Below are 27908 nucleotides of genomic sequence, written 5' to 3' on the forward strand. Positions count from 1 at the left end.
TTATTTAGCACAGTCGCTAAATTAACAAGTAAACAGACACCACCTGACCTGGCTATTCCGCCGCACCTCGGTAGCAATGAATTCATCATATTTTTTATGTCTAATGGTTAGAGCGTTGGTCTTGTGATCAGAAGGTTGCCGGTTCTAATCTCAGTACCAGCAGGTCATGACTGAAGGGCCCTTGAGCAAGGCACCTTACCCCTGATTGCTCTGCAGTAATGTGCCACTGTATAAAAAAAGACTACTTGTAAGTCGCTTTTAAAGCGTCTGCCAAATGAATACGTGTAAATGTAAGACCCAGGGCCCAGTTTTTCAAAAGTAATCCACTAGGATTTTGGATAACGGATTGGATCAAATCTTGAAAATGTGTTTTTCAAAAGAAAAAATGGATCACATAATCGGATTAGATCACGTAATCCAATCTTGGTTTTGATCCGGATCAAACCTTTAGTTTGGGTTTTTCTGAACTTTTTTGTAGGATTTGGATCACTTTGATCCAAAATATCTGGATTAAACTGATCCCATCAGAAGGGTGGATTCAGCGTGGATTTCATGCCCAAAATGTAATGAAAACTTAAAAAATGTATCAAATAATACTATATTTGGATCGTGCAGTATCTTACAAGATATCCTATTTAGTCATAAGGTTTTAATTGTATTTGTTCATCCGTCAGGCTACAGTGATTAAACTTATTCAGCCTTTCAGTATAGGCCTAAAGCAAAGTAGAAAAAGTTTGGCCTCATAAAATAATTATCCAAACCAAAAACAATACATTTTATTCTGTCACTAATTGATATATATATTCATCACAATCGAAAATATTTTTGATTTTAGAATATTTATTAGTGATGCATGCAAGGATTACAGAATAACCAAAAAAATGCAAAGAATGGCAATCACTGATGTTTGAAATCCGATACAAAACCAAATCAGAAATAGTGTCTAACTATTGTGTCCCTTGTTGCACGTCCTGTTTGCTCGTTCTGGCAGAGGAACAACTGACTCTGACCAAACTGCAGCAAACCAAGGCCAGACTTGAGATACGCCTCCTAAAGGCTACGCTCAGACAAGCTGGTCTCTCCACATCAGATGAGCAAGTCTGAAATTATTGTGGAGTATTTGACATTAACTCTTTTTTTAATTCAATATATCTATACTTGATGCTTATTATAAATATCCTCAATGTACAGTGTTTGTATTGTAGGTCTCAGATGAGCGGACTGCAGGAAGAGGATGGGGTGGGGTTTTTCTTCTTTTTAGTTTTTTTTAAATGTGTGTGTTTTCATTTCAAATAAAAATAAACTTATATTGACCCCACATTAGCTATTCCACTTGTTGCTCTTTACATATCTATAGTTCTACATTGTGATTTCCTATCCTGTTTGAGCACTGGTTATCCAGCACTGGTTATCCAGATTTAGTGATCCTGAAAAGTTCCTATCCGGATCAGATTGATCCAATCCGATGTTGCTTTAAAAAACTGGCTCCAAAAGTAAGATGGATTACGTGATCACGGATCGCAAAAAAAGGATTACTAAATCCGGATCAATTTTATCCGGATTAAACCTTTTGAAAATCCGGGCCCAGATGATTCCTCCCAGCTATCCAAATTGGCAGAGTGCATTGAAGATATAAAACATTGGAGGGCCTGTAATTTCCTTCTTTTAAATTCTAATAAAACAGAAATATTACTTATCGGACCAAAGACACACAAACCGAATATTTCGGATTATAAACTGCAAGTTGAAGGATGTAATGTTACTCTAACAAATACAGTAAAAGCCTAGGCGTTATATTAGACAGCAACCTATCATTTCGAAATCACATCTCAAATGTCACAAAAACAGCTTTTTCCACCTAAGAAATGTTGCCAAGTTACGAAATATTCTATGTGATTTTAGAAGTTTATTCATGCATTTAGGACCTCAAGACTTGACTGCTGTAATGATCTACTTAGTGGTTGTCCTGCATCATCAATAAACAAACTACAGTTAGTTCAGAATGCAGCTGCCAGAGTTCTAACCAGGTCCAGAAAATACGATCACATAACCCCAATTTTATCAACCCTTCACTGGCTAACCATTAAGTATCGTATTGACTTTAAAGTTCTTTTAATCACTTAGAAGCTCTGTTAGGTAGGTAGGGGCTAAACCCTTCAAGGCTTTATCCCCTACCTACCTAACAGAGCTTCTATCACACTACAACCCATCACGCTCTCTAAGATCTCAAAACTCAGGACTTTTGATAACACCTAGAATAACTAAATCCACCAAAGGGGGTCGAGCTTTCTCATACGTAGCACCTAAACTCTGGAATAGCCTTCCTGACACTATTCGAGGATCAGACACACTCGCCCAATTTAAATCTACATTAAAGACGCATCTTTTCAGCCAAACATTCACTTAATGCAAAATATGCAAAGTAAACCACCAGGAGATGCTGACATTAGATATTATTTACTAGGTCTTTTTTATAACAAGTTAAACTATTCATGTACTGTGTTTTACCCTTTTTTGGGGGGTTTTCCGTTTTTTCCCCTGTAAAGCTGCTTTGGAACATTGCAAATTGTGAAAAGCGCTATATAAATAAAATTGAATTGAATTGAAAGGACAACAGGTGGGATTACAGTTTTTCTCAATTGCTAAAACACAATTTCTGAAACCTTGCTCCATTTTCTGAAAACATTGAACACAAAACCTCATCTTCAAGCACTATTTACAAAACCTCTGACTCCTCTTGCAAAATGAAACTTTCGACTCAAAACAGTTTTACCTGTGTTCAAAATCAAACACTGCTCTCAAATCATAAACAAAGTGATCAAAATGAAATACACTATCAAGCAGTCAGTAAACAATTCACCAATAAATAGAAAATACATTGTTCAAAACATAGTTCTCAGGGAGAAGTACATTTTTTATCTCAAAACTATTTTTATCTTGAATGCTTTCTAGTTACAAGAAAAGAAAATCTCTGCTTGTATGAAAACATGATGGAGTGCCTGTTCATGTCTGTCCACATTCCTGTATTTTCATATTAATTTATGTACTGACTGAAGAAATTTCAACCATGTTTCTGTTTATATTACTTTAGGTTTTACATTCAAATTGCCCATGATCACTACAAAGAAATAGTTCAGATATGGGTGTAAAATGATCTCAAGTACGAAACATTTAAAAAATGTTTAATAGAAATCGTGATCATAGGAACTCTGTGTAGAAAGTCATAGTGTGAAAAGGCATAGTCATCTATCACAAGTTTTGCATACTGCACAACATGGTTATGCAAATAAAATGCAGACGTACTTTAAGAACAGGTTTGACAAGATAACACAAAAGCTTTTCTCATCAAACAAACGGGAATTATGAATTTGTCAATCTTTTTTGTTCACCTATCAGTGGGTTTAAACAGACAAAATGCACATGTGTCAGTCCTTATATTGTGGAGGCAGGTTTAGACAAACATTAACCTGCAATTATATAATTGCACATACATTTAGCATTTTAAAAAGTCACTGTCAGGCATTACCCTCTCTCTCTCTCTCTCTCTCTCTCTCTCTCTCTCTCTCTCTCTCTCAAACACACATACACAAAAACACAATCTCACTGTCATCTCCCTTTCTTTCTCATAAACATACTTCTCTAAATGAATAAATATATTATTGATATGGACATAAAGATCCTTTAATAATCACCATCTCAACAAAAGTGATTTCAGACCTGCAATGTTTTGTTGATTTATTATGCTATTTTATTATATGCAGTAGGCCAAAATATCTGTGTCCAATGCTCTTGCTCCCTGAGGCAATGGATTGATTTCTAAACAGTTCATTCATATGATTTTTACAATGATTTTACAGCAGTGATCCACCAGATGGAGACAAAAGTTTAGAGATTCTTTATAAAACAAAGGTCATTTTTATTTCTTAAAGTACTAGAGCTAATGGAGTTTGTGCTTACAAAACAAAAACATATTTTAAAGCTAAGCCATTGTATGTTTCTATACATGGATGATTATATTAATATACAATAGTTATTATTGAATCTTGCTGTCCTGTTTCTCCAGTACAAGTAAAACAGTTAAAACCCTTTAAATGAGACCATAGCAGTGTTATTTAAACATGAGAGACATCAGCAATGGTCATACTTTCATTTTAACATGTAAAGAGCAAACTGGAATTTCCATACATTTTCTGTCAGACATAAATGTATTAATAGTCTTGTCCTGATTCGCTGTTAAGACATTTAGGTAACCATGTCAACCATGCAGTCTAAATCTTCAGTTGGAAATGCATCCCTGATCAAATAATGTCTTACATAAAGGCAATGATATCATATTCATTCAAGTGTCAAGGTGTTAAAATCATCGAAGCCACAGATATAAGTGGATATGAGAATCTTAAAGGCCTTCTGGAAACGAGGATAGAAAAATCCATAGATTAAAGGATTACTAGTTGAATTAAAATAGCCAAACCAAACCAAAGCATCAAAAACATCCACCGGGGTTGAAAAATTAAGGAAAGGATCGACAGCCGTGGCAGTAAAAAAAGGCAGCCAGCAGACATAAAACACCCCCATCACAATGGCAAGAGTTTTAGCTGCTTTTCCTTCTCTCTGTACAGAGCTTTGAGTTTTTAACCCGCCTGTAGCCCCCACCGTGACACTTTCTGACATAACTCGTGCATGTTTTCTCGCCACATGGAAGATTTTCATATACAGAGAGCTCATGATAGTGCCGGGAAGAAAGAATGTGAAAAGTGAACAAATGAGACCCCACTCTTTGTTAAAAAACAGAACACAGCTTCCCACGCAATACACTTGCAAGATAAACGTTTCCAAACCCACTTTGTTGATCCCGGAAAACACAACAGAAAAGCTGTACATAAATGAAAAGATCCACGTGAAGGTGGTAAAAACAGTCACAGTGTTGTTTGTGATTCTCATTTTGTATCTTAGTGGGTCACAGATGGCCCAGTATCTGTCTATAGATATTAAACTGAGATGGATTAAGGAAGAGATACTGAAAGTCATGTCCAAACTAGAATGCACTTTACAAACAACATCTCCCAGAAACCAGCAGCCCTCGACAGATCGCACCATGCTGTAGGGCATGACAAGAGCCCCCAGCAGACAGTCACTGGCAGCCAAAGAACGAACGATCAGATGAGTCGGAGACTGAAGCTGTTTGAAGTGAGAGATGGAGATGATGATCAGCAGATTCCCAAAAATTGTGGTGAGGATCATGAGGGACATAAAAGCGTACATTGCCACTTTAACTACAGTGAGACGATGAGCTCTAGGACACGAGTCTGGCAGGAGCGGATAACAGAGGAGATTATTCTCATCATAAATCTCAGTCTCATTCGTAGACATGCCGAATCAAAACGCAGTAGACTACTTTTGTAAATGAAGAGAGAAACGTCTTGACTGAACTTTGAAGAGAACCAAGCACAGTAAATCAAATATTCAAAACAATATGAGCATTTATACACCGTTCACAAAATGACATCTAAATGGGTTTTGCGCGGCACATTTGGACATATATTTGCTCATGTTTGCCTAAAGGTAACGCCCCGACTCTCGTACAAACATTTGAATATGTAAATGCTTGTAAAACGGATGCTATGTGGCCTTCGCTTCTATAAAATAAATGACATTTTTACTCTGTGGAATTGTAATTCGATGATGCGCTTCTGGGGATGTCCGGGTGCGTGTAATTCTTTTAGTCCGCGCGCCTACTGTAAATAAGAGCGCTAGCTGAAAAAGTGTGTCATTTTATAATAACGAGATGAGATGTCCAACATATTATTTCGTTTTAACGACATATCATCTCGTTTTAACGACATATCATCTCGTTATTATGACGTGATTGAGAGGAAAAAACGAGTTGATCAACCAAATACCTAATTTGAGGCCAATATGGGCCTACATCACTGAAGTCTTTTGTATATTGTCAGTAGTCATTTTGCACCATATGGTTTATTTGATCTGAGGTGAAAGAGGTACTTCGTGTCAAACTTGGCCTGTGAACCGTCATAAATATTACCTGTGGAAAATGGTGTCTTGACCGGAGGATTTTTGTCTCGTATGATAAAGTGGTCCAACTGAATAAAGATTTTTATGAAAATTAGAACAATTATTCATAATTTATATTAGATAAAAAGACACAAATTTGAATGTTCATAGAAAATAAAAGTTGACATGTAGAGCCAAGTCTAAAGACAATAACATTTTAAATGTTTCACTTTTGAACACAAATTAATACTAAAATGTATATTTAGTTATAAATGTAACTCTTGTCATTGTTTGATCTTTCAACACCGTTACAAATGTCACTCATTCATACAAATAGCTCATGATGCAATGTCTCTGTTTATCACACACACACAGCAGCACTCAGGAGCCTTATTTTTTCACACTTTTAATGACTTCACTTCTCAAGTGTGATCTTGACTTATTCAGGTGTTGTAGTTGTGAAGTCCCACCGGGTCAGCTCTCACATCTCAGATCAAATATTTGTTAAGGATTATGTAGTTTTTCAAAAAAATCTTTAGTCATTAAAAATTCACATTTGACTATTTATATAATTTAATGTATAAAAAAATCAGACACTTATAATTTACTTGTAAACAAAAAGTTGTCTTTTCTCCTATAGACATTTGCATTGAACATATTTGGGGGATTTAAAATCTTCTATAACTGAAAGTACAGTATACTTAGGTCAGGACTTTAACAGACAACACAACATAAATAAAACCATTTGCCATACATTTCCCAACGAAAACTGTGTGAAACTTCCAATTCAAGATGTTGTTTGACCTCTGCTGTCTTATATATCAGATGTTCATATCAAGATGATTACATGCCTGCAGGCCTCTTTGGGTACATTATATTTGATATGTATTCAGCAAAAATGTATTAAAAATAAATTAATAATAACAATCATAAACTAGCATGTGTAACTATACTTAACTTGAAAACAAAGCAAAGGATAAACTCTAAACTATTAAAAGAATGAAATATTGACATTAAACACTATCGTTTTTTATTATATTCATTCTAATTTTAGAGTGATTGAAGTCGCAGTTAGGTATGAAATTCGTGGTTATATAAATATAAATATAACGGTAAACCATAATGTAAACTAATGCACACATATATGACTACTGTGTTTTTATATTTCTGGATTCAAATCAACTTTTTATTTTACAATAAAATCCAGGCGATACAATTTTATTTGGATGTATGAACAGATTCAGTAGAGACATATCTCTCGCACAATGGTTTAAGATTATAAAAACTATTCACAAAATTTAGTTTTTAGTTTCAAACCTGTATTAAGATATGGGTGAGTTAATGATAACAGATTTCTTTTTTTAAGGGGTCAAGTAGGTTTGTCTAACATTAGTACTACACATACAGTACTACATTATTAATATATGTGTGAGCAAATGAAAACTGTTCATTTATAGAAATCATATTTATTCAAATGTCAGGGTGTGTGAGTGACTGAAGCCACAGATAGTGGATATGAGAATCTTAAAGGCCTTCTGAAAGCGAGGATAGAAAAATCCATAGATTATAGGATTACATGTTGAATTCAAATAGCCAAACCAAACCAAGGCGTCAAAAACATCCGATGGAGTTACAAAATTGATGAAAGGATCGACGGCAGTGGCAATAAAGAACGGCAGCCAGCAGAGAAAGAAAACGCCCATCACAAGAGCCAGAGTTTTAGCTGCTTTTCTTTCTCTCTGTGCGGAGCTTTGAGTCTGAACACCTGCGGTGCCCTTCTCTGACAAAACCTTTGCATGCTTTTTTACGATATTGAATATGCTGATGTACAGACAGCTCATTATAGTTCCCGGAATAAGAAAGACCAAAATGACACAGGTCAAGCCCAATTCTTTGTTAAAAAGCAGAACACAGCCACCAGAACAAGATATCTGCATAATAAGAGTTTCCAAACCAACTGCATTCACCCCTGAAAACACAATGCTAAAGCTGTACGTAAATGAAAAGAGCCACGTGAGGACGATGAATACAGTCACTTTGTTGTTTGTGACTCTCATTTTGTATCTCAAAGGGTCACATATGGCCCAGTATCTGTCAATAGATATTAAACTGAGATGCAGTAATGAGGAGATGCTAAAAGTCATGTCCAAACTAGAATGCACTTTACAAAAATGATGTCCCAGAAACCAGCAGCCCTCGACAGATCGCATCATGCTGTAGGGCATGACCAAAGAGCCTAGCAGACAGTCACAAGCAGCCAATGACTGAACGATCAGATGAGTCGGAGACTGAAGCTGTTTGAAGTGAGAGATGGAGATGATGATCAGCAGGTTCCCAAAAACTGTTGTGAGGATCATAAGGGACATAAAAGCGTACATTGCCACTTTAACTACAGTGAGACGATTAGCTCTAGGACACGAGTCTGGCAGGAGCGGATAACAGAGGAGAAAATGCTCAGTGTAAATCTCAGTCTCATTTGACATCATCACGTCTGCCCGAAGCTCTGACTTAAATGCAGACTTGAAAAACGTGGTAAACGTAAAAGTCCACAAACTTGTGAACTGAATTATTTCATGAATTATAAAACAATGAAGACCAACATCAAAAGAAAGATGAATATACAAACAGTGCATGACCATTCAATACAACATTTCAAATAGACTCGTCTTTGTAGCTACGTCTCTTTGTTTATATACTCTCTGATTTAAGGTACCTCCCACTTAAATGTAACCCATAGTTACAAAAGTATCTCTCTTGGTATTGAATTCATTTCCTTTCTGCTAATTTTACTTTAATTTTAGAATGTATCCAAACAGAGATTGTTTCCTAGCTATATTAACCATGTGCTCACCTCCTTTTTTTCCATATTCTCCGCACTCACAAATGTTAAATGACAGAGGCTGTGATGTTGTACGGGGCATCTTACTGTCCAACATGATGCCTGTTGTCAGTGGTAATGAATGTTTTTGCAAAGTTATTATTCAAAGTTTATTTGTTATTCAATCATTTAAATGTGTAATGTATGGGACGCCTGATAACAAATAATTGTTAACTGTATCACAACAAAAACGAATGAAAAATGACGATTCCATGGACTTTTGTAACGGGCTGCCGCGCACTTTTAAAATATACAAACTGATGTTGCACAAATGACTTACTCATAAAAGCCAGAGAAAACTGTTACATCCATGATGTATTGTTGGGTTTACTCTAATTCCAGGTTTTACATAATAGCAAACACATGATGTGTTTTCCACGTGTGCCTGAAGGCAGTATAGCCTCAATGAACCGAAGAGAGCGCATGTAACTCCGCTCTTCAAAAGGCTACACTGGCTCCCTGTTGCCGCCCGCATAAAGTTCAAAGCTATGCTCCTCGCCTACAAGACCACCAACAGGTCCGCACCATCATATCTCCACTCGCTAATGCAGATCTATGTTCCTGACAGATCACTGCGGTCTGCAAAGGAACAACGACTAGAGGTACCATCCCAAAAAGGAAAAAAGTCACTCTCCCGTACCTTCTCTGGATCTGTTCCACATTGGTGGAACGATCTACCTGCTGCTACAAGATCAGCAGACTCTGTTGCCATCTTTAAAAAACGCCTAAAAACGCATCTCTTCCGTCAACACGTCTCTGATTGATTTATCCTAATTCTTTTCCCTTTCCTTCATAAAAAAAATACTAACCTCACTATTCTTAGCTTTGTATACTGTCCTAGGCTTTAATGGACTAGTTTGATGCACTTATATTTTGTTGCCTATGTTGTTATAATTGCTTCCAATGTTTCCTCATCTGTAAGTCGCTTTGGATAAAAGAGTCTGCCAAATGACTAAATGTAAATGTAAGTATAGAGCCAGCTGAATGCACACAGTTATGTCTTAGAGCACTGCCTGAAAGCACAATCTCACATATTCCATAACATGGGCTGTTGCGCAAAACTCTGGTTAATAAAGTTTCAAAAATTACATCTGTAAATCAAACCACACCATGTCTGGGAGACAGTTAAGCAGCTCTCACATAGTACAAAAACATATCTGTATATCAGCTTTCCATTGATGTATAGTTTATTAGGATAGGACAATATTCGACCAAAATACAACTATTTGAAAATGTGGAAGTGCTATAGCAGGCCGTTGCTAAGAAAAAAAGGGATTGTTTTAACACTTATTGGCTTACCGCTGAAATGACGTTGTGAAGAGTAGTTGAACTCGGTAGCAGAAATTCCAAACTTCATATATACCAAACTTGAATGGATATTTCCCAAAGAGTTTGTAGGATTGTTTCCGGCCATTTTTGTTTGAGATTTTGCTGCATCCACTCACAAAAATAAAGTTTATATAAATTTACAGTAGGAAATTTACAAGATATCTTCATGGAACATGATTTTTATTTAATATCCTATTGATTTTGGCATAAAATAAATGTCAATAAATTGACCCTGACACTGCAAATATACCCGTGTTACTTAAGACTTTTGTGGTCTAGGGTCACATTTGGAATCTGAAACTCTAGAAATTCGTGTAGGTATGAAATTACATTTGGCTTCTGACATATTTAAATGATGAGGCTAATAAATGACGTTTGGAAGGGTAAGTAACAATCCAATCAAAAAACTGTATCTAATCCTATGATAATTCCTGTGTTTTTATAGAATGACTATACGTAAAAAAAATGATAAATCTAGTTAATGGATGCATTTTTAAAGAAAAATTTAATATTGATAAAAAAAACGACAGGTTAAACTGGTGATATCGAAACTGATGAAATAAAAAATCCATACTGAGAATGATTTAAAGTCAAATCCGCGTATTCTTCTAAACATATAAAACACATATCAGCATTATTTTATTAAACAGTCAACTTGTATTAAAAACAGTCTTCTTTCCCCATAAAAGGCACATGAAAAACACTGTTAACCCCCCAAAAATGTCACAATTTGTTGCCTAAATTACATTAAAGACAAATTTGCTCAGATAAATAATGTTGTAAAGGTGTTAAAATAACTCGTTTTAACAGTGACATGCTACATTATTGTTTATACAAGAATTGGCAGATAAACATTTTCATTTAGAGCATACAAACTTCTAAAGAACAAATATAAAGCTGATCATTTTTATACGATCGAGCGGCCTGAATCTTGGAGGCCCCTGATGAAAGTGATAATCAAACTCTTAAAAGCTTTCTGAAAACAGGGATAGAACAAACCATAGATCAGAGGGTTACAGGTGGCATTAAAATATGCAAACCAAATCAGAGCCTCATAAACATCAGCTGGAGTTATAAAATTGAGAAACGGGTCGACAACAGTACAGATAAAAAAAGGCAACCAACAGAGATAAAACACCCCCATCACAATAGCAAGAGTTTTAGCAGCTTTTCCTTCTCTCTGTACAGAGTGTTGACTCTTCAAACCCCCTGTCACTCTTTCTGACATAACTCGTGCATGTTTTCTTGCCACATGGAAGATTTTTATATACAGAGAGCTCATGACAGTGCCGGGAAGAAAGACTGTGAGAAGTGAACAAATGAGACCCCACTCTTTGTTTAAAAACAGAACACAGCTTCCCACACAATACACTTGCATGATAAATGTTTCCAAACCAACTGCATTTACCCCTGAAAACACAATGCTAAAGCTGTACATAAATGAAAAGATCCACGTGAAGGTGATGAATACAGTCACAGTGTTGTTTGTGATTCTCATTTTGTATCTTAGTGGGTCACAGATGGCCCAGTATCTGTCTATAGATATTAAACTGAGATGTATTAAAGAAGATATACAGAAAGTCATGTCCAAACTAGAATTCACTTTACAAACAAAATCTCCCAGAAACCAGCAGCCCTCGACAGATCGCACCATGCTGTAGGGCATGACAAGAGCCCCCAGCAGACAGTCACTGGCAGCCAAAGAACGAACGATCAGATGAGTCGGAGACTGAAGCTCTTTAAAGTGAGAGATGGAGATGATGATCAGCAGGTTCCCAAAAATTGTGGCGAGAATCAAGAACAACATGAAAGCGTATATTGCCACTTTAACTACAGTGAGACGATGAGCTCTAGGACACGAGTCTGGCAGGAGCGGATAACAGAGGAGAATATTCTCATTAGTCTCATTTGATGACATCACGACGTTGGTAAATGTAAAAGGCCACACAAATATTGACCAAATTGTGAACAGAATTATTTTAAAAATGGTCAGATGATAAAAACTAATATCAAAAGAAATGCAAATATACAAACCATACATGCCAATACAATATTACATCATAAATGAACTTGTCTCTGTAGCTACGCCTCTATATGTACCCTAAGATTTAAGGTGCCTCCCATTTGTAACCAATGGTTACAAAAATGTCTGTTTCTGATCTGTAATATTTAATGCATTCAAATTTGTCCTCTATAGATATTTTTATAATTTAGTATTTTCAGAATCAGAAAGAGCTTTATTGCCAAGTATGTTTGCACATACTATAAAAATTATCATATTTGTTTCATTTATTTTAAATACTTTTTGTTTTAAAGGAAGTGATGCTTAATTTTCTCCATGTAGATGGCACAATAGCCTGTGCCAGGATGAAAAGAATACAAAAACGAGATTAATAAATGTATTTGCATTTGTTAATTTGGCAGACGCCTACAACCAGGTTTCAAGTAAAAAAGCATATAAACATTTTGTCAACACACTAAACAGTAGCGTTAGTTTACAGCGCCATGCTACTAGGAGGATTAAAGCTGGCGTAAGCAAAGGAAAGAAGAAACAATATTTTTATTTATTTAGACACAACACAGACAGTTATTGGTTAGTCACATAAATGCCGAACAGGTGTGCTTTGAGCTGTTTTTTTTAATTGTGAAGGATGCTGCAGTTCGGGTGGAGGCTGGCAGTTCATTCCATCAAAGGGGAATGAATAAAGGTTTTTGAAGCGATTTGGTGCCTCGCTGTGATGGAACACCCAGGCATCTCTCATTTTCATGACGTGATGGAGACCGAGAGCAGTTAGTTAGAACCCAGAAGTGTTGTTAGAAATGTTAGGAGGAGGATCCTTCGGGGTGTCATGGAGGGGCTCGCTGTCCACTGCTAACCACATGATCACTTGGGTCTCTCAGGGGTCGGTGTTTGGACCGCTGCTTTTTTCCATCTACACAACATCTTTGACATCCATCATACGGACATATGGCATCTCCTATCATAGTGACATATCTTAAAATACATCAGTACCTTTGATTTGTGTCATTTAGGCCATGTCCTAAATGGTGCACGTCATGTGAATTTGCGGTCTCGTGGAGTCCGTAGGGTGTCCCATTTCTCTTTTAAGCGTTCAGAAGTCAGCTGTTCAAGAACAAAAACTTTTAATGCTGTACATTTTCTTACTTAAGTTATAAGTTATGTTTTGTTATAGTTTTATATATGGTTGTCTCTGGACTCTGTAAAGCTGAACAACACAGCTTCTGTATTACAGAAATATATTAAATAACAACATATCTGCATATTAAGATCACATTTCGAATCTGAAACTCTAGAAATTCGTGTAGGTATGAAATTACATTTGGCATCTAACATATTTAAATGATGAGGCTAATAAATGACGTTTGGTAGGGTAAGTAACAAGCCAAACCAAAAACTGTATCTAATCCTATGATAATTCCTGTGTTTTTATAGAATGGGTATGAATAAAAATGAAAAATCTAGATTATGGATACATTTTTTTGAAGAAAAATTTAATATTATAAAAAAACTGACAGGTTAAACAAGTGAAATCGAAACTGTTGATATGAAAAATCCATACTGAGAATGAAATAAAGTCAAATCTGCCTATCCGTATTCTTAAAAACACATATCAGCATTATTTTATTAAGAAGTCAACTTGTATTCAAAAGAAGTAAAACTTTCTTTCCCCATAAAAGGGACATGAAACAAATTTTCACAGATAAGAAATGTTGTAAAGGTGTTCAAATAACACATTTTAACAATGACATGCTACATTATTGTTTATACATTTTCATTTAGAGCATACAAACTTCTAAAAAACAAATATAAAGCTGAACATTTTTATTCTACGATCGAGCGGCCTGAATCTTGGAAGCCCCTGATGAAAGTGATAATCAAACTCTTAAAAGCTTTCTGAAAACAGGGATAGAACAAACCATAGATCAGAGGGTTACAGGTGGCATTAAAATATGCAAACCAAATCAGAGCCTCATAAACATCAGCTGGAGTTATAAAATTAAGAAACGGGTCGACAACAGTACAGATAAAAAAAGGCAACCAACAGAGATAAAACACCCCCATCACAATAGCAAGAGTTTTAGCAGCTTTTCCTTCTCTCTGTACAGAGTGTTGACTCTTCAAACCCCCTGTCACTCTTTCTGACATAACTCGTGCATGTTTTCTTGCCACATGGAAGATTTTTATATACAGAGAGCTCATGATAGTGCCGGGAAGAAAGAATGTGAGAAGTGAACAAATGAGACCCCACTCTTTGTTGAAAAACAGAACACAGCTTCCCACACAATACACTTGCATGATAAATGTTTCCAAACCAACTGCATTTACCCCTGAAAACACAATGCTAAAGCTGTACATAAATGAAAAGATCCACGTGAAGGTGATGAATACAGTCACAGTGTTGTTTGTGATTCTCATTTTGTATCTTAGTGGGTCACAGATGGCCCAGTATCTGTCTATAGATATTAAACTGAGATGTATTAAAGAAGATATACAGAAAGTCATGTCCAAACTAGAATTCACTTTACAAACAAAATCTCCCAGAAACCAGCAGCCCTCGACAGATCGCACCATGCTGTAGGGCATGACAAGAGCCCCCAGCAGACAGTCACTGGCAGCCAAAGAACGAACGATCAGATGAGTCGGAGACTGAAGCTCTTTAAAGTGAGAGATGGAGATGATGATCAGCAGGTTCCCAAAAATTGTGGCGAGAATCAAGAACAACATGAAAGCGTATATTGCCACTTTAACTACAGTGAGACGATGAGCTCTAGGACACGAGTCTGGCAGGAGCGGATAACAGAGGAGAATATTCTCAATAGTCTCATTTGATGACATCACGACGTCGGTAAATGTAAAAGGCCACACAAATATTGACCAAATTGTGCACAGAATTATTTATAAACGTGTCAGATGATAAATACTAATATCAAAAGAAATGCAAATATACAAACCATACATGCCAATACAATATTACATCATAAATGAACTTGTCTCTGTAGCTACGCCTCTTTATGTACCCTAAGATTTAAGGTGCCTCCCATTTGTAACCAATGGTAACAAAAATATAATCTCTGATCTGTAATATTTAATGCATTAAAACTTTTCACCTATTGATATTTTTATATTTTGGAATACCAAATGAGATTATTGCATTTATTCACATTTGTTCATTTGGCAAACGCTTTAATCCCAGTTTTAAGTAGGAGAGCATATAAACATTTTGTCAACACGCTAAACAGTACCGTTAGTTTACAAGGCCATGCTTTGAGCGGTTTGTTGAAAGTTGTGAATCGTATGAGTATTTGGTGCCTCGCTGTGATGGAACAACCAGGCATCTAATTTTCAGACCAAAGATGACGGGAGGAGTTGTAGGCCGAAAGCAGTGAGTTAGAACCTAGAAGTGTTGTTAGAAATGTCAGGAGGAGGAATCTCAGGCCCTCCTCTCAGCTGTTTCACATCATACCTCTCCGGTAAAATGCTAAATGACTAAATGTTAATGTGAATCATGAACTGGTTTAGGACCAGTTTAAACCAGCTCAGGGCCATCTTAAACCAGCAAAAGGGTCCAGGAGATCTTACTCAGATGCATGGCATCACTGATTCTTTCAAATACCAACAGATAATTAATAATTTTGAGTTTAGCAACCTGCTGTACAGCAGTGAAAACACAGATTTCAGGAAAATTCTTTGTTTGGGAGTGAAGTGTTTTCTCATTTAACCTGGATTATTTGTTGTCAGCCGGGAAAGAGTCAAGAACAGTGAGACGATGAGCTCTAGGATACGAGTCTGACAGGAGCAGATAACAGAGGATCATAAATCTTATCTTAGTCTCATTTGATGTAATTATGTCTGCCAATGAGGCTAAGAGAACTTCCCTTGTGATTGTAAAACAGCAGACAATTATATCAAAAGCATAAAAATGTAAATTTGAAATATAGTTGAGGCCAACAAACTATAAATACAGTACATGCCCATTCAATCTAACTCCTTTAAATAAATCATTAATGATTTGAACATATATAATGTCAAATCTCACCCCCCCTCCTATGCATAACTAACATCGCACAAACATTGTGTCTCGTGAGAAAATAATAAAAAAATGTATACTTCAGCGATCTAATGAATTATAGGTCAATGGTTGAATAAGGCCTGATGGAGTCTACATTTTCATTTATGCATTTGACAGAAGCTTTTATCCAAAGCGACTTACATTGCATTATCCTATACATGTTACATAGGTATCTGCGTGCAATCCCCTGGGATCGAACCCACAAACTTGCGTTGTTAATGCAATTCTCTTACCACTGAGCTATAGGAAAACTACATGGTAACAATAATAAAAAAGGTTTTTGAATAAAGTCAAAGATTATGGGGCAGTTTCCTGGACAAAGCTTAACAATAGTCCTAGACTAAAATAAATGTTAGAGCTGTCTTAACTGAAAACAGTTAGCAGTGACATATCATAAAATACATCAGTGCCTTTTATTTGTGTCATTTAGGCCATGTCCCAAATGACGCACTTCATGTGGACTTAAATCTGTAGGGTGTCCCATTTCGCTTTTACGCATTCAGAAGTCAGCTATTCAAGAATAAAACTTTTAATGCAGTGCATTTTCTTACTTAAGGTAATAAGCCATGTTTTGTTATAGATTTATATATGGTTGTGGGCTCTGTTAAGCTGAACAACACAGCTTCTGTATTACAAATATATATATTAAATAACAACGTATATGCATATTAAGAACACATTATGCACATTAAGTATAGTGTATATACAAATAAAATAAAATACACATAAGCAGTTGCATTTACGTCATTTACGCGGCGCTGCGCAGACTGATCAGCGAATGACAACAAAGTATCGCAAGAGTGATTAGAAAGCACCGCTTGCTCTTTCTGGTGTGATGAGCTCAAGTTATCCATAAATGCACTCCCACGTGGACTTGTGCTGAGTGCCCTATAGGTCTGCACTTCATGAATTTACCAAGTGTGGACTCAGAGGAGGTCCACAAGAACAGAGTGCACCATTTAAGACAGGGTCTTAAAGTCCCCATGAACCGGAAGTTGTGATTGTTTTTACTTCCGTATTTTGATGCAATTTCCAAGTGAAATAGATGTAATGTATGGTCAAATAGTGGGGGTGGCGTTCTCTGCAATTTGAATAAAGATATAAAAATAGCTGTTGCATTTTGAAATGGAACTGGCAGCGGACTGACAGTTAAAAGGGAGGGGTTAACGGAAGCTCCACCCAAGCCATCTAACATATGTCATTTACAGTAAGATGTATAGTCAATATAGGAAGGAAGTGCATTTTTAGATTTGATCTAAAGATTATGAGAGCATATGAAAAGAGAATGACCCACGTTGCTAAACTATTTTCAATAAACACTGCAACATTAAAAGAAAACTTTTTTTATTTCACTGGGACTTTAAACATAGCAAACCAAATTTATGGTACAGTCTATGTCAGGTTTAATTACTAATCGGATATATGCTATTTTGATTGTGCTAATGTGCCAGACCGTTCAACAAACACAGACCGAAAGTTAACTTCGGGCAAGGAGCATGTGTTTGATGCCATCTACAGTATATATTCCGATCAAATCTTCCCTGGTAGTGTTGAGCATGTGTGTGTCAAATATGTAGGGCTGTGTTTTTATGGTGCATTTACACGAAACAGGTTAACTAAACATAAACAAGTTATTTATGCATTTTCCCTGCTCAATTACATGAGAATAGCATTTTGGGGGCCAAAAATCCAAATATTTGAAAACAGCTTTATAACATGCAGGTTTGCATAAACAATAAAATTGTCGTGCTCTAAAACTACAAAGGCGTGTATTTGTAACAATATCATGCATACGTTTTACATGTACAACCAAAATGTCAATGCTGTATTACACAAAAAAGCTTTAGCTGGGTTTTAAAGATCTGTGGAACAGGTGATTTTTTAACACTTTTGTTGTAATCTGCCGTATAGATGGATTTAGTCTGGAATGGTCTAAAACTTGTGTCTTGTTTTTATATAATATTTTGCCTGTTCTGTTCACTGTATTATGTGTGTACGGACAAGCAGAGAAATTGGATTATAAAAGCCTTTAAAATAAAAGCCAAAATTAAACATTGCTTCAAAGATTAGTGTTTCATTTATTCAAATGTTGCAGTGTTTGAGTCACTGATGCCGCAGGTATAAGAGAAAACAAGAATCTTGAAAGCCTTCTGAAAGCGAGAGTAGAAGTAGCCATAAATCATAGGATTACATGTAGAATTTAAATAACCAAACCAAATCAGAGCCTCAAAAACATCTGCTGGCGTCACAAAATTGAGAACGGAGTCAACAACAGTGGCCATAAAAATAGGCAGCCAGCAGAGCAAAAACACCCCCATCACAATGGCAAGAGTTTTAGCTGCTTTTCTTTCTCTCTGTGCAGAGATTTGACCTTTTTGATTGGCAATAACTCGTGCATGTTTTTTTGCGACATAAAAAATCCTCATATACAAAGAACTCATGATAGTGCCGGGAAGAAAGAATGTCAGAATTGGACAAATAATACCCCACTGTTTGTTAAAAAGCAGAACACAGCTTCCGACACAGTAAAAATGCATGATAAGAGTTTCCAAACCAATGTTGTTCACCCCTAAAAACACAATGCTAAAACTGTACATAAATGAGAAGATCCACGTAAAGGTGATGAATACAGTCACAGTGTTGTTTGTGATTCTCATTTTGTATCTTAGTGGGTCACAGATGGCCCAGTATCTGTCTATAGATATTAAACTAAGATGTAGTATAGAAGATATACAGAAAGTCATGTCCAAACTAGAATGCACTTTACAAACAAAATCTCCCAGAAACCAGCAGCCCTCGACAGATCGCACCATGCTGTAGGGCATGACAAGAGCCCCCAGAAGACAGTCACTGGCAGACAAAGAACTAACGATCAGATGAGTCGGAGACTGAAGCTGTTTGAAGTGAGAGATGGAGATGATGATCAGCAGGTTCCCAAAAATTGTTGTGAGGATCATGAGGGACATAAAAGCGTACATTGCCACTTTAACTACAGTGAGACGATGAGCTCTAGGACACGAGTCTGGCTGGAGCGGATAACACAGGAGGAAATTCTCAGTGTAAATCTCACTCGCATTTACAGTCATCCCGAGAAGCTGCGAGGACTTCCTTTGTCGCTGTGAAAAGACAGACAGAACAATTCATAAATGACAGTTTGGTAAAGATCAATACTCAGAGAATGCCAAGCATGTTTGTAGTATGATTTATATTCTCAGATTCAAGACCCCCTCCCACACACACCTGTAAATGTGACCCATGGCTACTGAAATATTTCATGTACACTCGAGAGATTTTAAGATTTGTGAAATAGACTGCACTGAATTTTGTAGTCTACTTAAAATAGCCTCAAAGTAACAATCCGTGGCATGCCGTCAATGACCATAAAGCAACAATTTTTTCATTAATAACTATTAAGAAGAATCATGCACATAGCAATTCTCTTACCATTAAAGCATCCGTGTGGCAAAAGTTTTGCATTGTGAAAAGAACATTTTCATTTCTCATGGTCACACAATTGTGGTTTAACTATAACATACCAATAGCACTCAAGTAAACAATGCCCCTCGTGGATATCCAAGACATAACAAAACAAAGTTGAAAAGGCATCTGCCAGCCTCCACACAACCAGTGTAAAAACACAATTGGTGCCTCTCTCAAGGCTGGGCATGGGACACTGACTGTCCCAACTTTCTGAAGGCCCTGGCACAACTTTAGGTTTATTAATAGAGCAAATCATGCTACACAGCATAAATTATCTTCTGTAATTAAAAAATATGAATGACGAATTTATCTTGTTTATCTGAAAAAACATTGCTTTTATAGTTTCGACTTTTCTGTCAATAACTCTGACAGACAAATGATACAACACAAAACTGTAAAAGATTGATATTCTACTGATCTATAGTTGTAAGTCAAACACAAATGAGTAATGATGAAATATTTGTGTCTTACACCCGTGAGACTCGTTATTAGTTCTCAATTTTATTGCAGTGACTCTCACAGGAATCTGACCAATCAAAGGTGTTAATATTAGCGTTCGCTCTCTTAGCACTTTTGAGCCCTATGTGCATTATTTAATCACACTCACTAGCTGTTTTTTCTCAAATTAGTATTACAGTCAACTTGTTTACTTAATGAGCCAAACAGAGATGAGCTTGACATCATTTGCTAAACCAACAATGCAGAGAACAATATAGAAATAATTTCTAATGCATTATTAAAATAAATAAATGAAGCTAACAAAAAGTAAAACAAAGATTTACCTGCTTTAAACAGCTTTGCTTAGTCTGTGAGCACAGCAGTGAAAGTCTGGGTTTGGGTAAATCTCTGTATCAAATAGCTGTAAAGATATAACCAATACAAGTATTTCTGAAAACGTATGACAATTTAATTGGGTGTGAAGATTCAGGTAAATATCTCATAATTGTATGACTACAGTATACAATGCAAAGCATCCGGTATCTGGTAAGCATCACCAACAAGGTTGTGAAGATGCAAAGAGTAATAATAAAGCTATAGTTTACTCTAAAATAAAATGTATGTCATTATTTATTCACCCTCATGTCATTCAAAACCTGTATGATTTTCTTTTTCTTGAGAAATGTTGCAGTGGTATAGTGTCCATATAAGGGAAGTCAATGGGGGTCAATGTTGGTTGGTTACCTGTTCGTCAGAATATATTTTTTGTGTTATCATAAATGTTTGGAATGGCATGAGGGTGCTTAAATGATGAATCATAATATAAATATAGTAGCCATTGTACTATGTGTGTTTTTTAATATCCCCAAACTCATTAAACAGCGTAGATTATTTAATTTGACCAATTTAGAAATGACTGCACATGTTCAAGACAACAGAACACTTGAGCTAAACTTTGTAAACAGTATCACAAGAATTTGTGAAAAATAAATTTAAAAAGCAGGAGTTGATCTGAAGACTTGAAAACAAATTGGGCCTACATTGAAAAATAAAGGCCTATGGCTGTTGGGGCTCTTATTATGTCTGTCACTGGATAGAAAGATGCTTTTACATGTCAGGTCATTTTGCACTTGAACATCCAAATGTAACTCATGTCAAAACTAAGAGAGATTGTTCCACTGTCTTCAACACAAACATTTACATTATGCTACGTACACAATTTCATAAAGACCCAACAAAACATTAAAAGAACCACTAAATATTTCAACATACAACGTGCATACTCCAATCCAAACTAAAGCCATATTTAAATAAAGTTTAGTCAGTTCAGACTCACTTTAGAAATGTTTATTTGATTTAACATTTACATTACATAATAATGCCTTCATACAAACAAACTACAGTAAAAGTACAAACACACTCCTCTATAATGATGTAATGTTTTTTGTCACGACCCTTGAGACCTTATGAAGTGCCTCTCAGAAGTGTGAAAATCGCAACTCCCAGTTTTAACACCATCAGTCATTAAAACAAACACAAGAAGGCTCCTTCAAGTAAATAATCCATCAGGTGCATCGTGACATCAGAGTGTTTACCCATAATTCCCTCCTGACATTTAAGACTGGTGTATGATGAGATTCCATTCATCCAGACCTTTGACCCTTGCAGATCAGAAAAACTCGTTAGTACAATAAACACATGTAAGTGATCTTTAAATGTCTTTAGATTTCTTGCAAAGTAGGAAATCATTTTTTTAAGCCAAACCCCATCATAACTCAATGCACTCGATGCACGGAGTGCTTGCCTACATATTTCTGGTAAAATCTCAAGGGGGCGAACATAATATAGATTAGTGAAATACATTGTTGTAAGGAAGATCCATAAATGGAGGGAAGGAGGCGGGAACCGGCAAATGTACAACAAACTTTGAACAAAATAAACAAACAATAACACGGAAGTAAAATGCCACAAGAACATAAAATCCCCATAATGATGAATTAAGTGAAGTCGTAAGCACACTTTGCAGCAGAACAATGCAAGCATTTGTGTTTATAAACTATATATATATTTTTTTAAATGGCTGATCGTTTCGCTAGATTAGACCCTTATTCATCATTGTTTAAAGCCCTTTGAATCTGCACTGAAACTGTAATTTTGACCTTCAACCATTTGGAGTCCATTGTAGTCCACTATATGGAGAATAATCCGGGAATGTTTTCACCAAAAACATTCATTTCTTTTCGACTAAAGAAAAATCTTGGATGTCAACAAGGGTGAGTAAATTATCATGAAAATGTATGTTGAAAGTGAACAATTCCTTTAACATTAAAAATCTTAAAAATTTAAGTTATTTTAATCAACATAAGGTGAATTATGTAACCGATTATAAACCAATTCAGTATTTAAATTATATTTATACCTTTTAAAAGCCAAGATATGTCTGTTTCTTTACAGCAATGAAGAGCCATATGACAGATGTAAACAAATGTGTCTTACCAGGAACTGTGTTATATCTGGTCAGATTCATACAAATTTGTTGTTTAAAGGTAAATGTATTTAAGGGCTGAAAAAAGTTGATAAACTCTGTGTAAAGATGATGTCATTCAGTGTTATCCCGCCTTAACGTTATGTGCTACATGCTAAAAGCAATAGCATCCAAGCTGTCCATGTAATTTTAAAAGAATAGTTAAAGTACTTCTCTATGACGGGGGGCAGCTGACAGTCTCACAATGCTGACAATGCAAACTTTATGTATGTAAACTACAATTATTAATCCTCTCCTCTGTCATGTTCACAGCTCTAGGTAGAGATGAATGGCTTCCAGTGGGGTAGCGAATGTGTTTTCGCACCTGAGCGTAAATGCAGAAGTGAACATGCATCGAATGCATTGGCCAATTTATAAATAGAGCTGTTCTCTACTACTGTTGTTCTGGAATATCTTTCCAGTTACTACTATTCTCACAGCCTTCCTGAACCAAGAATACAGAAATGCATAAATAAATGGATTTAACGTGGAATTGGCATACCCAAACCAAACAAGAGCATCAATCAGCATCGGAGGGATGGTGTACCAAATAAAAGGATCCATGATGTTACAAAAAAAAAATGGGGTCCAGCAAATAAGGAAAACACCAACCACGATAGCGATGGTTATCGTAGCCTTATGCGTTTTGTGTTGTACGTCTCCCAACGGATAATCTCTCCTCAACTGATTTAACAGACGACTAATGGATCTCGCTTGGTTCAAAGCAACCGCGTAGATTCTTGAATATATTCCAATTATGATCATGCCAGGAACGTAGAACGAAACCATGGAGGAGACCACCGCCGAACCACGTCCGAAGAAAACGTGACACCCTCCCACGCATTTCACATGTGCATCATAGAAGCCCCTGCTGCCCTTGAGATTGAGTTCACCAAAGATCATTGTAACGGCAAAAACGACAGGGACCAGCCAGCTGACGGCAATCATGAAAAGCACTGTCGAAAATCGAATGCAGGTACTGTATGTCAACGGCCGGCACACGGCAATGTAACGCTCGGTCGACACACACACGAGGTGGAAAATGGAAGCCGTGCTGAGTGTGATGTCACAGCATGTGTGTATCTTGCAGACGATGTCACCGAAGTACCAACAACCCTGCATCGAACGGATGGCACTCAATGGCATGACAAACAGTCCGAGAAGAAAGTCGCAAACTGCGAGAGATAGAATGAGCTGGTTTGTTGGCGTGTGGAGTTGCTTGAAATGTCCGATGGAGATAATGACCAGTAGATTCCCAACAACCGTTATGAAAGTGGTCAACATCATGGTGATAAACATTGGAACATAGACGTCAGAGGGTCGGCCGTACTTCCCACAGGATCCATTCAAAGTGTCATAACAGAGATCCATTTTAGTGTGGTTGGAGAGGTCTCGATAATCCATTTAGTTCAATGCTGATGAACGCCCATCGTTAGAGAAATCTGGAATTTGAAACAGACACAAACTTTCAGAGAATCTTGTATGGGCTGGTTTTGGTCAATAAAATACATGTTTTTAAAAACATTAGTATCATCTCTACAGCATTCCATAATGGCGAATTTTGTCCCTTGGGTGTTTTCCTCTGTCCTTGAATTGTCCTTTTAAGGAATTTGGATAGGAAGAGAAACTATAAACATAAGTCCCAAAGAAACAATAACAATGTTTCTCATACAGTAGCGCTAATTCAGCAGACCACACCGCAGAGTCTCAGGAAGAACTGAATAAATCCCACCAACTGCTATCAGTATATAAAACAGATTTATTCTGCATGCTTTAAACAAACCCAAAGGGCAAAGTTCCATCAATAGCATATATATCTATTTATCCACATGAGTCACGTAAAACAGGGAACAATGCAACTCATTTGTGTGCTTCTGAGGAATTGTTCATCATGTGGCAAACACAGAAAACAAACCAATAATATCACGGATGTCCTCCACCACCTCGACAAAATATGCAATTATGAACACATGCCCAATATTGACAATTACAGAGCAGATAAGAAATTCAAAAGCACAGGAACAATTGACTGGAAGCTGATGCTGTGTATCGTAGAGAACACCATCAATTATTTATATTTGATTTGCAGGAAGAAAAAGAGGAGGAAATTATTTTATAGATAGCACGGCTTGAAAATGCGTCATAAGCCTTTTTTTATCAGCCAACTGTAGAGGTTTAAAGCTGAATGAAGAGAATCTTACCGTGACTAAACACTGTAAACCTTCTCATGATTATAGTTATTATCGGAAGTTCTGTTTCACTCGGATATTTTGAATTTCCATCCACTTACTTGGAAAAGTAAAGGAGAATGCTACTAAAGTCTAATGTCCACCTAAAAACAAGCATATAAAAACAACGTTTACAAAGATGTGGAAGCTAAAAAAAATATGTACAAAGTAAAGCAATGGTGTTTGATAAGATTCTACAGTAAGTGGAAACCCAACATCGTATAGTAAAATAGGAAGCAAAATGTCATTAAATCTAACTGCAATCCATAACTTTTGCCTCTCTAGCGCCATCTATTGCGAATCGTGTTAAGGAGCCCATTTTTAAACACAGATTTATTATTTTTAACCCCCAAAAAGTTGAAGGATTAAGCATTAACACAAAAAATGAATACAGACAAAAATTGTTGTGCACATCCAAACCTCTAACTGGGCCAGATGTACCACAGAACAATCACTGGACTAAATGTTATAGAGTACCACAGAAACGACGTATTATTTTATGCAAAACCCGGAGGCGAGCAAGCATTGTAGTACTTTTGGTTCCATTGGGTTTTTCCGAGGCTTGATTGTGGTGACATTGATGTCGAGCGGCCAATCACGCAAGCTGAAAATACCATGTATTTTCCACTCCGGAGACAGGAAAAAAATGATGACATAGCTGATTGGCTGCATGATGTCACCATGTACAAACATAGTTACGGCAAAAAACACCGTTGCATCGATAGGTCAATGGCACTGGTGGCTTTCACAAACTTTAACTTGGAGAGGGAAGAGCCCCAGACTTAGTCCATTTCATACTTTTAAGAGCCCCCCCCAAAAGCCATTGGTTAGACATCCAATTAAAAATTTGGATTTATACATGGCAAATATTTGATTAGCATTAACCTGCAGGGGTTAACAATGTCAGAAAAAACTGTGGTTTATTCTTGAACATCCCTAGAGGAAAATAGCAACCAAGAATGCCTTGTGGTCACATGACAACAAGAGGTCCTGTTTGATTGGTTCAGAGAAACGTAAATTCCCTGTGAAAGCATTCAAATGGATAGAAAATTCACATGGCACAGGACAGACTGTAGGAAGTTTGTTTGTGGTAAGATGTGAAACATTTTAAATTATAAATTTAACACTCACTTCTGAAATACTAATGACATAGCATACAATATAATATGATATAATATTAATATAATGTACTGTGCAATGTTAAAATTTGGCAAAGATTAACAGTTTTACAAGATATTCTGTATATTAAATATATGAGTTCATATTTAGTTAATTCTTCCTGATAAAATGTTTCTGTAACAATATAAAGGTTGGTTTACATTTGACAAGAATCAGACTTGTTTTTTAAACCTCAATCTTACAAAACTATGTTAGATTTATAGGCAAAACAAGACAAGACTTTTTATCATAGGTTTTGCAGTGTTGGCCATATTCAATAGAAAACGGGGAAAATGTTGTCATTCATTTTGTTTTCTCATGCTAGGTTTTTACAGGCCTGCACAATGAACCCGAGTCAACCGTGGACACCAGTGGAGTCTCTCAGCCTCTGTTATGAATCTGTGAACGGTTCCTGTGTGAAGACTGTTTACTCCAATGTCTTGAAAGTCCCACTCTACCTCGTCTTTGCCATAACCATCATCCTGATCCTGTTCGGCAACCTACTGGTCATCTGCACCATCGTCAGTTTCCAGCAGTTACACACCCCTACCAACTACTTGATACTCTCCATGGCCATAGCAGACCTTCTCCTGGGCAGCTTTGTCATGCCCCCCAGCATGGTGAGGTCTTTAGAAACATGCTGGTACTTTGGAGACTTCTTCTGTAAATTCCACTCCAGCGCCGATTTTACCTTGTGTAACACCTCGGTAATGCATCTCATGTTCATCTCGATCGATCGATACTACGCCGTGTGTCAGCCGCTCCAGTACCACAGGAAAATGACCACGCGTGTGAGTGTCGCCATGATCCTGGTGAGCTGGGGCTTCTCTGCTCTTTTTGGATTTGGCATCACGTTCTCAGAGCTGAAAATCGAAAAATCAACAGCCGAGGAGGTGCACGTTATTTGCAAGGGAGGGTGTTTAGCATTGCACGGAAGAGAAATCGGAGTGACATATTCACTTGTTTTCTACTTCTTCCCCATGTTTCTAATTTTCAGCATTTATAGCAAGGTTTTCTTTATTACCCTGAAACATATTCGGGCCATAAATAACTACCCCACGGGCTCATCGGTTAATAAAATGGATATGAAGGCCACTAAGACGCTTGCCATTGTCATTGGAGTTTATATGTGCTGTTGGACGCCTTATTTCATGTGTAACATCATAGATCCTGTTGTTGGCCATACCATACCAGCTCTGTTATATGAGGTGCTTATGTGGGTGGCTTATTTAAATGCTGTGTTTAACCCCATGATTTATGCTTTATTTTACAGTTATTTTAGAGAAAAATCAAAACTCCTATATGAAAAACTATACAAGTTGTGTAAAAGGGCCTATTAATGTAGTCTAGATGTTGTGCTATTTGCTATACTTAAGACGATACTGTTATTTCATCCTTCACTGTAAATATTTATTGATAACTTTTTATAATTTGTTCTTAGAAAAACATAGGTTGGGCTGTTTTGTGGTTACATTGAATATTTCAGTGAGCCAAAACTGTAAAAAAGTCACATAATTGTTTCATATATTATACAATTTATTTCTGTTTGCCGTACGTTCTGTCTTGTGCATATGAAACTTGCAGTTCAGTTGTTTGGCCCCTGTTATTAAACTGGTAAAATGTGTATAATTTCATTTGTTTTCTTTGTACTATGTGTAATTTACATTGTAATGTCCATGTTGCACTTTCCATTTTTTCTAATTTTAAAACATCTTGAGCATTTTGTATGTCCTTGTATCATTGATGTCTGACAAACAAAACAGATATTT

At 36.5% G+C, this 27908-nt stretch overlaps 7 protein-coding genes across 7 annotated transcripts; 1 reads left to right on the forward strand and 6 right to left on the reverse strand.

Moving 5' to 3' along the window:
- Positions 1-4335: 4335 nt before the first annotated feature.
- LOC306904612 (trace amine-associated receptor 4-like) lies at positions 4336-5370 on the reverse strand (the record flags this gene model as incomplete). Its single annotated transcript, XM_079474603.1, has 1 exon — positions 4336-5370. The coding sequence occupies one exon, from the start codon at positions 5368-5370 to the stop codon at positions 4336-4338; it is 1035 nt and encodes a 344-aa protein (XP_079330729.1).
- A 2108-nt stretch (positions 5371-7478) lies between these two features.
- LOC306904613 (trace amine-associated receptor 4-like) lies at positions 7479-8498 on the reverse strand (the record flags this gene model as incomplete). The annotated part of the gene is made up of 1 exon (XM_079474604.1): positions 7479-8498. One exon carries the CDS (start codon positions 8496-8498, stop codon positions 7479-7481), a length of 1020 nt encoding a protein of 339 aa, XP_079330730.1.
- A 2628-nt stretch (positions 8499-11126) lies between these two features.
- LOC306904552 (trace amine-associated receptor 4-like) lies at positions 11127-12137 on the reverse strand (the record flags this gene model as incomplete). Its single annotated transcript, XM_079474540.1, has 1 exon — positions 11127-12137. The coding sequence occupies one exon, from the start codon at positions 12135-12137 to the stop codon at positions 11127-11129; it is 1011 nt and encodes a 336-aa protein (XP_079330666.1).
- Positions 12138-14063: 1926 nt separating this feature from the next.
- On the reverse strand, positions 14064-15077 carry LOC306904553 (trace amine-associated receptor 4-like; the record flags this gene model as incomplete). The annotated part of the gene is made up of 1 exon (XM_079474541.1): positions 14064-15077. The coding sequence occupies one exon, from the start codon at positions 15075-15077 to the stop codon at positions 14064-14066; it is 1014 nt and encodes a 337-aa protein (XP_079330667.1).
- Positions 15078-18389: 3312 nt separating this feature from the next.
- LOC306904616 (trace amine-associated receptor 4-like) lies at positions 18390-19397 on the reverse strand (the record flags this gene model as incomplete). The annotated part of the gene is made up of 1 exon (XM_079474607.1): positions 18390-19397. The coding sequence occupies one exon, from the start codon at positions 19395-19397 to the stop codon at positions 18390-18392; it is 1008 nt and encodes a 335-aa protein (XP_079330733.1).
- A 3728-nt stretch (positions 19398-23125) lies between these two features.
- On the reverse strand, positions 23126-24124 carry taar1b (trace amine associated receptor 1b; the record flags this gene model as incomplete). Its single annotated transcript, XM_079474542.1, has 1 exon — positions 23126-24124. One exon carries the CDS (start codon positions 24122-24124, stop codon positions 23126-23128), a length of 999 nt encoding a protein of 332 aa, XP_079330668.1.
- A 2359-nt stretch (positions 24125-26483) lies between these two features.
- Positions 26484-27479, forward strand: taar11 (trace amine-associated receptor 11; the record flags this gene model as incomplete). The annotated part of the gene is made up of 1 exon (XM_079474543.1): positions 26484-27479. One exon carries the CDS (start codon positions 26484-26486, stop codon positions 27477-27479), a length of 996 nt encoding a protein of 331 aa, XP_079330669.1.
- Between the last annotated feature and the right edge of the window lie 429 nt (positions 27480-27908).

This window comes from Barbatula barbatula, assembly GCF_947034865.1.
Source record: "Barbatula barbatula genome assembly, chromosome: 15".
Lineage (NCBI taxonomy): Eukaryota > Metazoa > Chordata > Actinopteri > Cypriniformes > Nemacheilidae > Barbatula > Barbatula barbatula.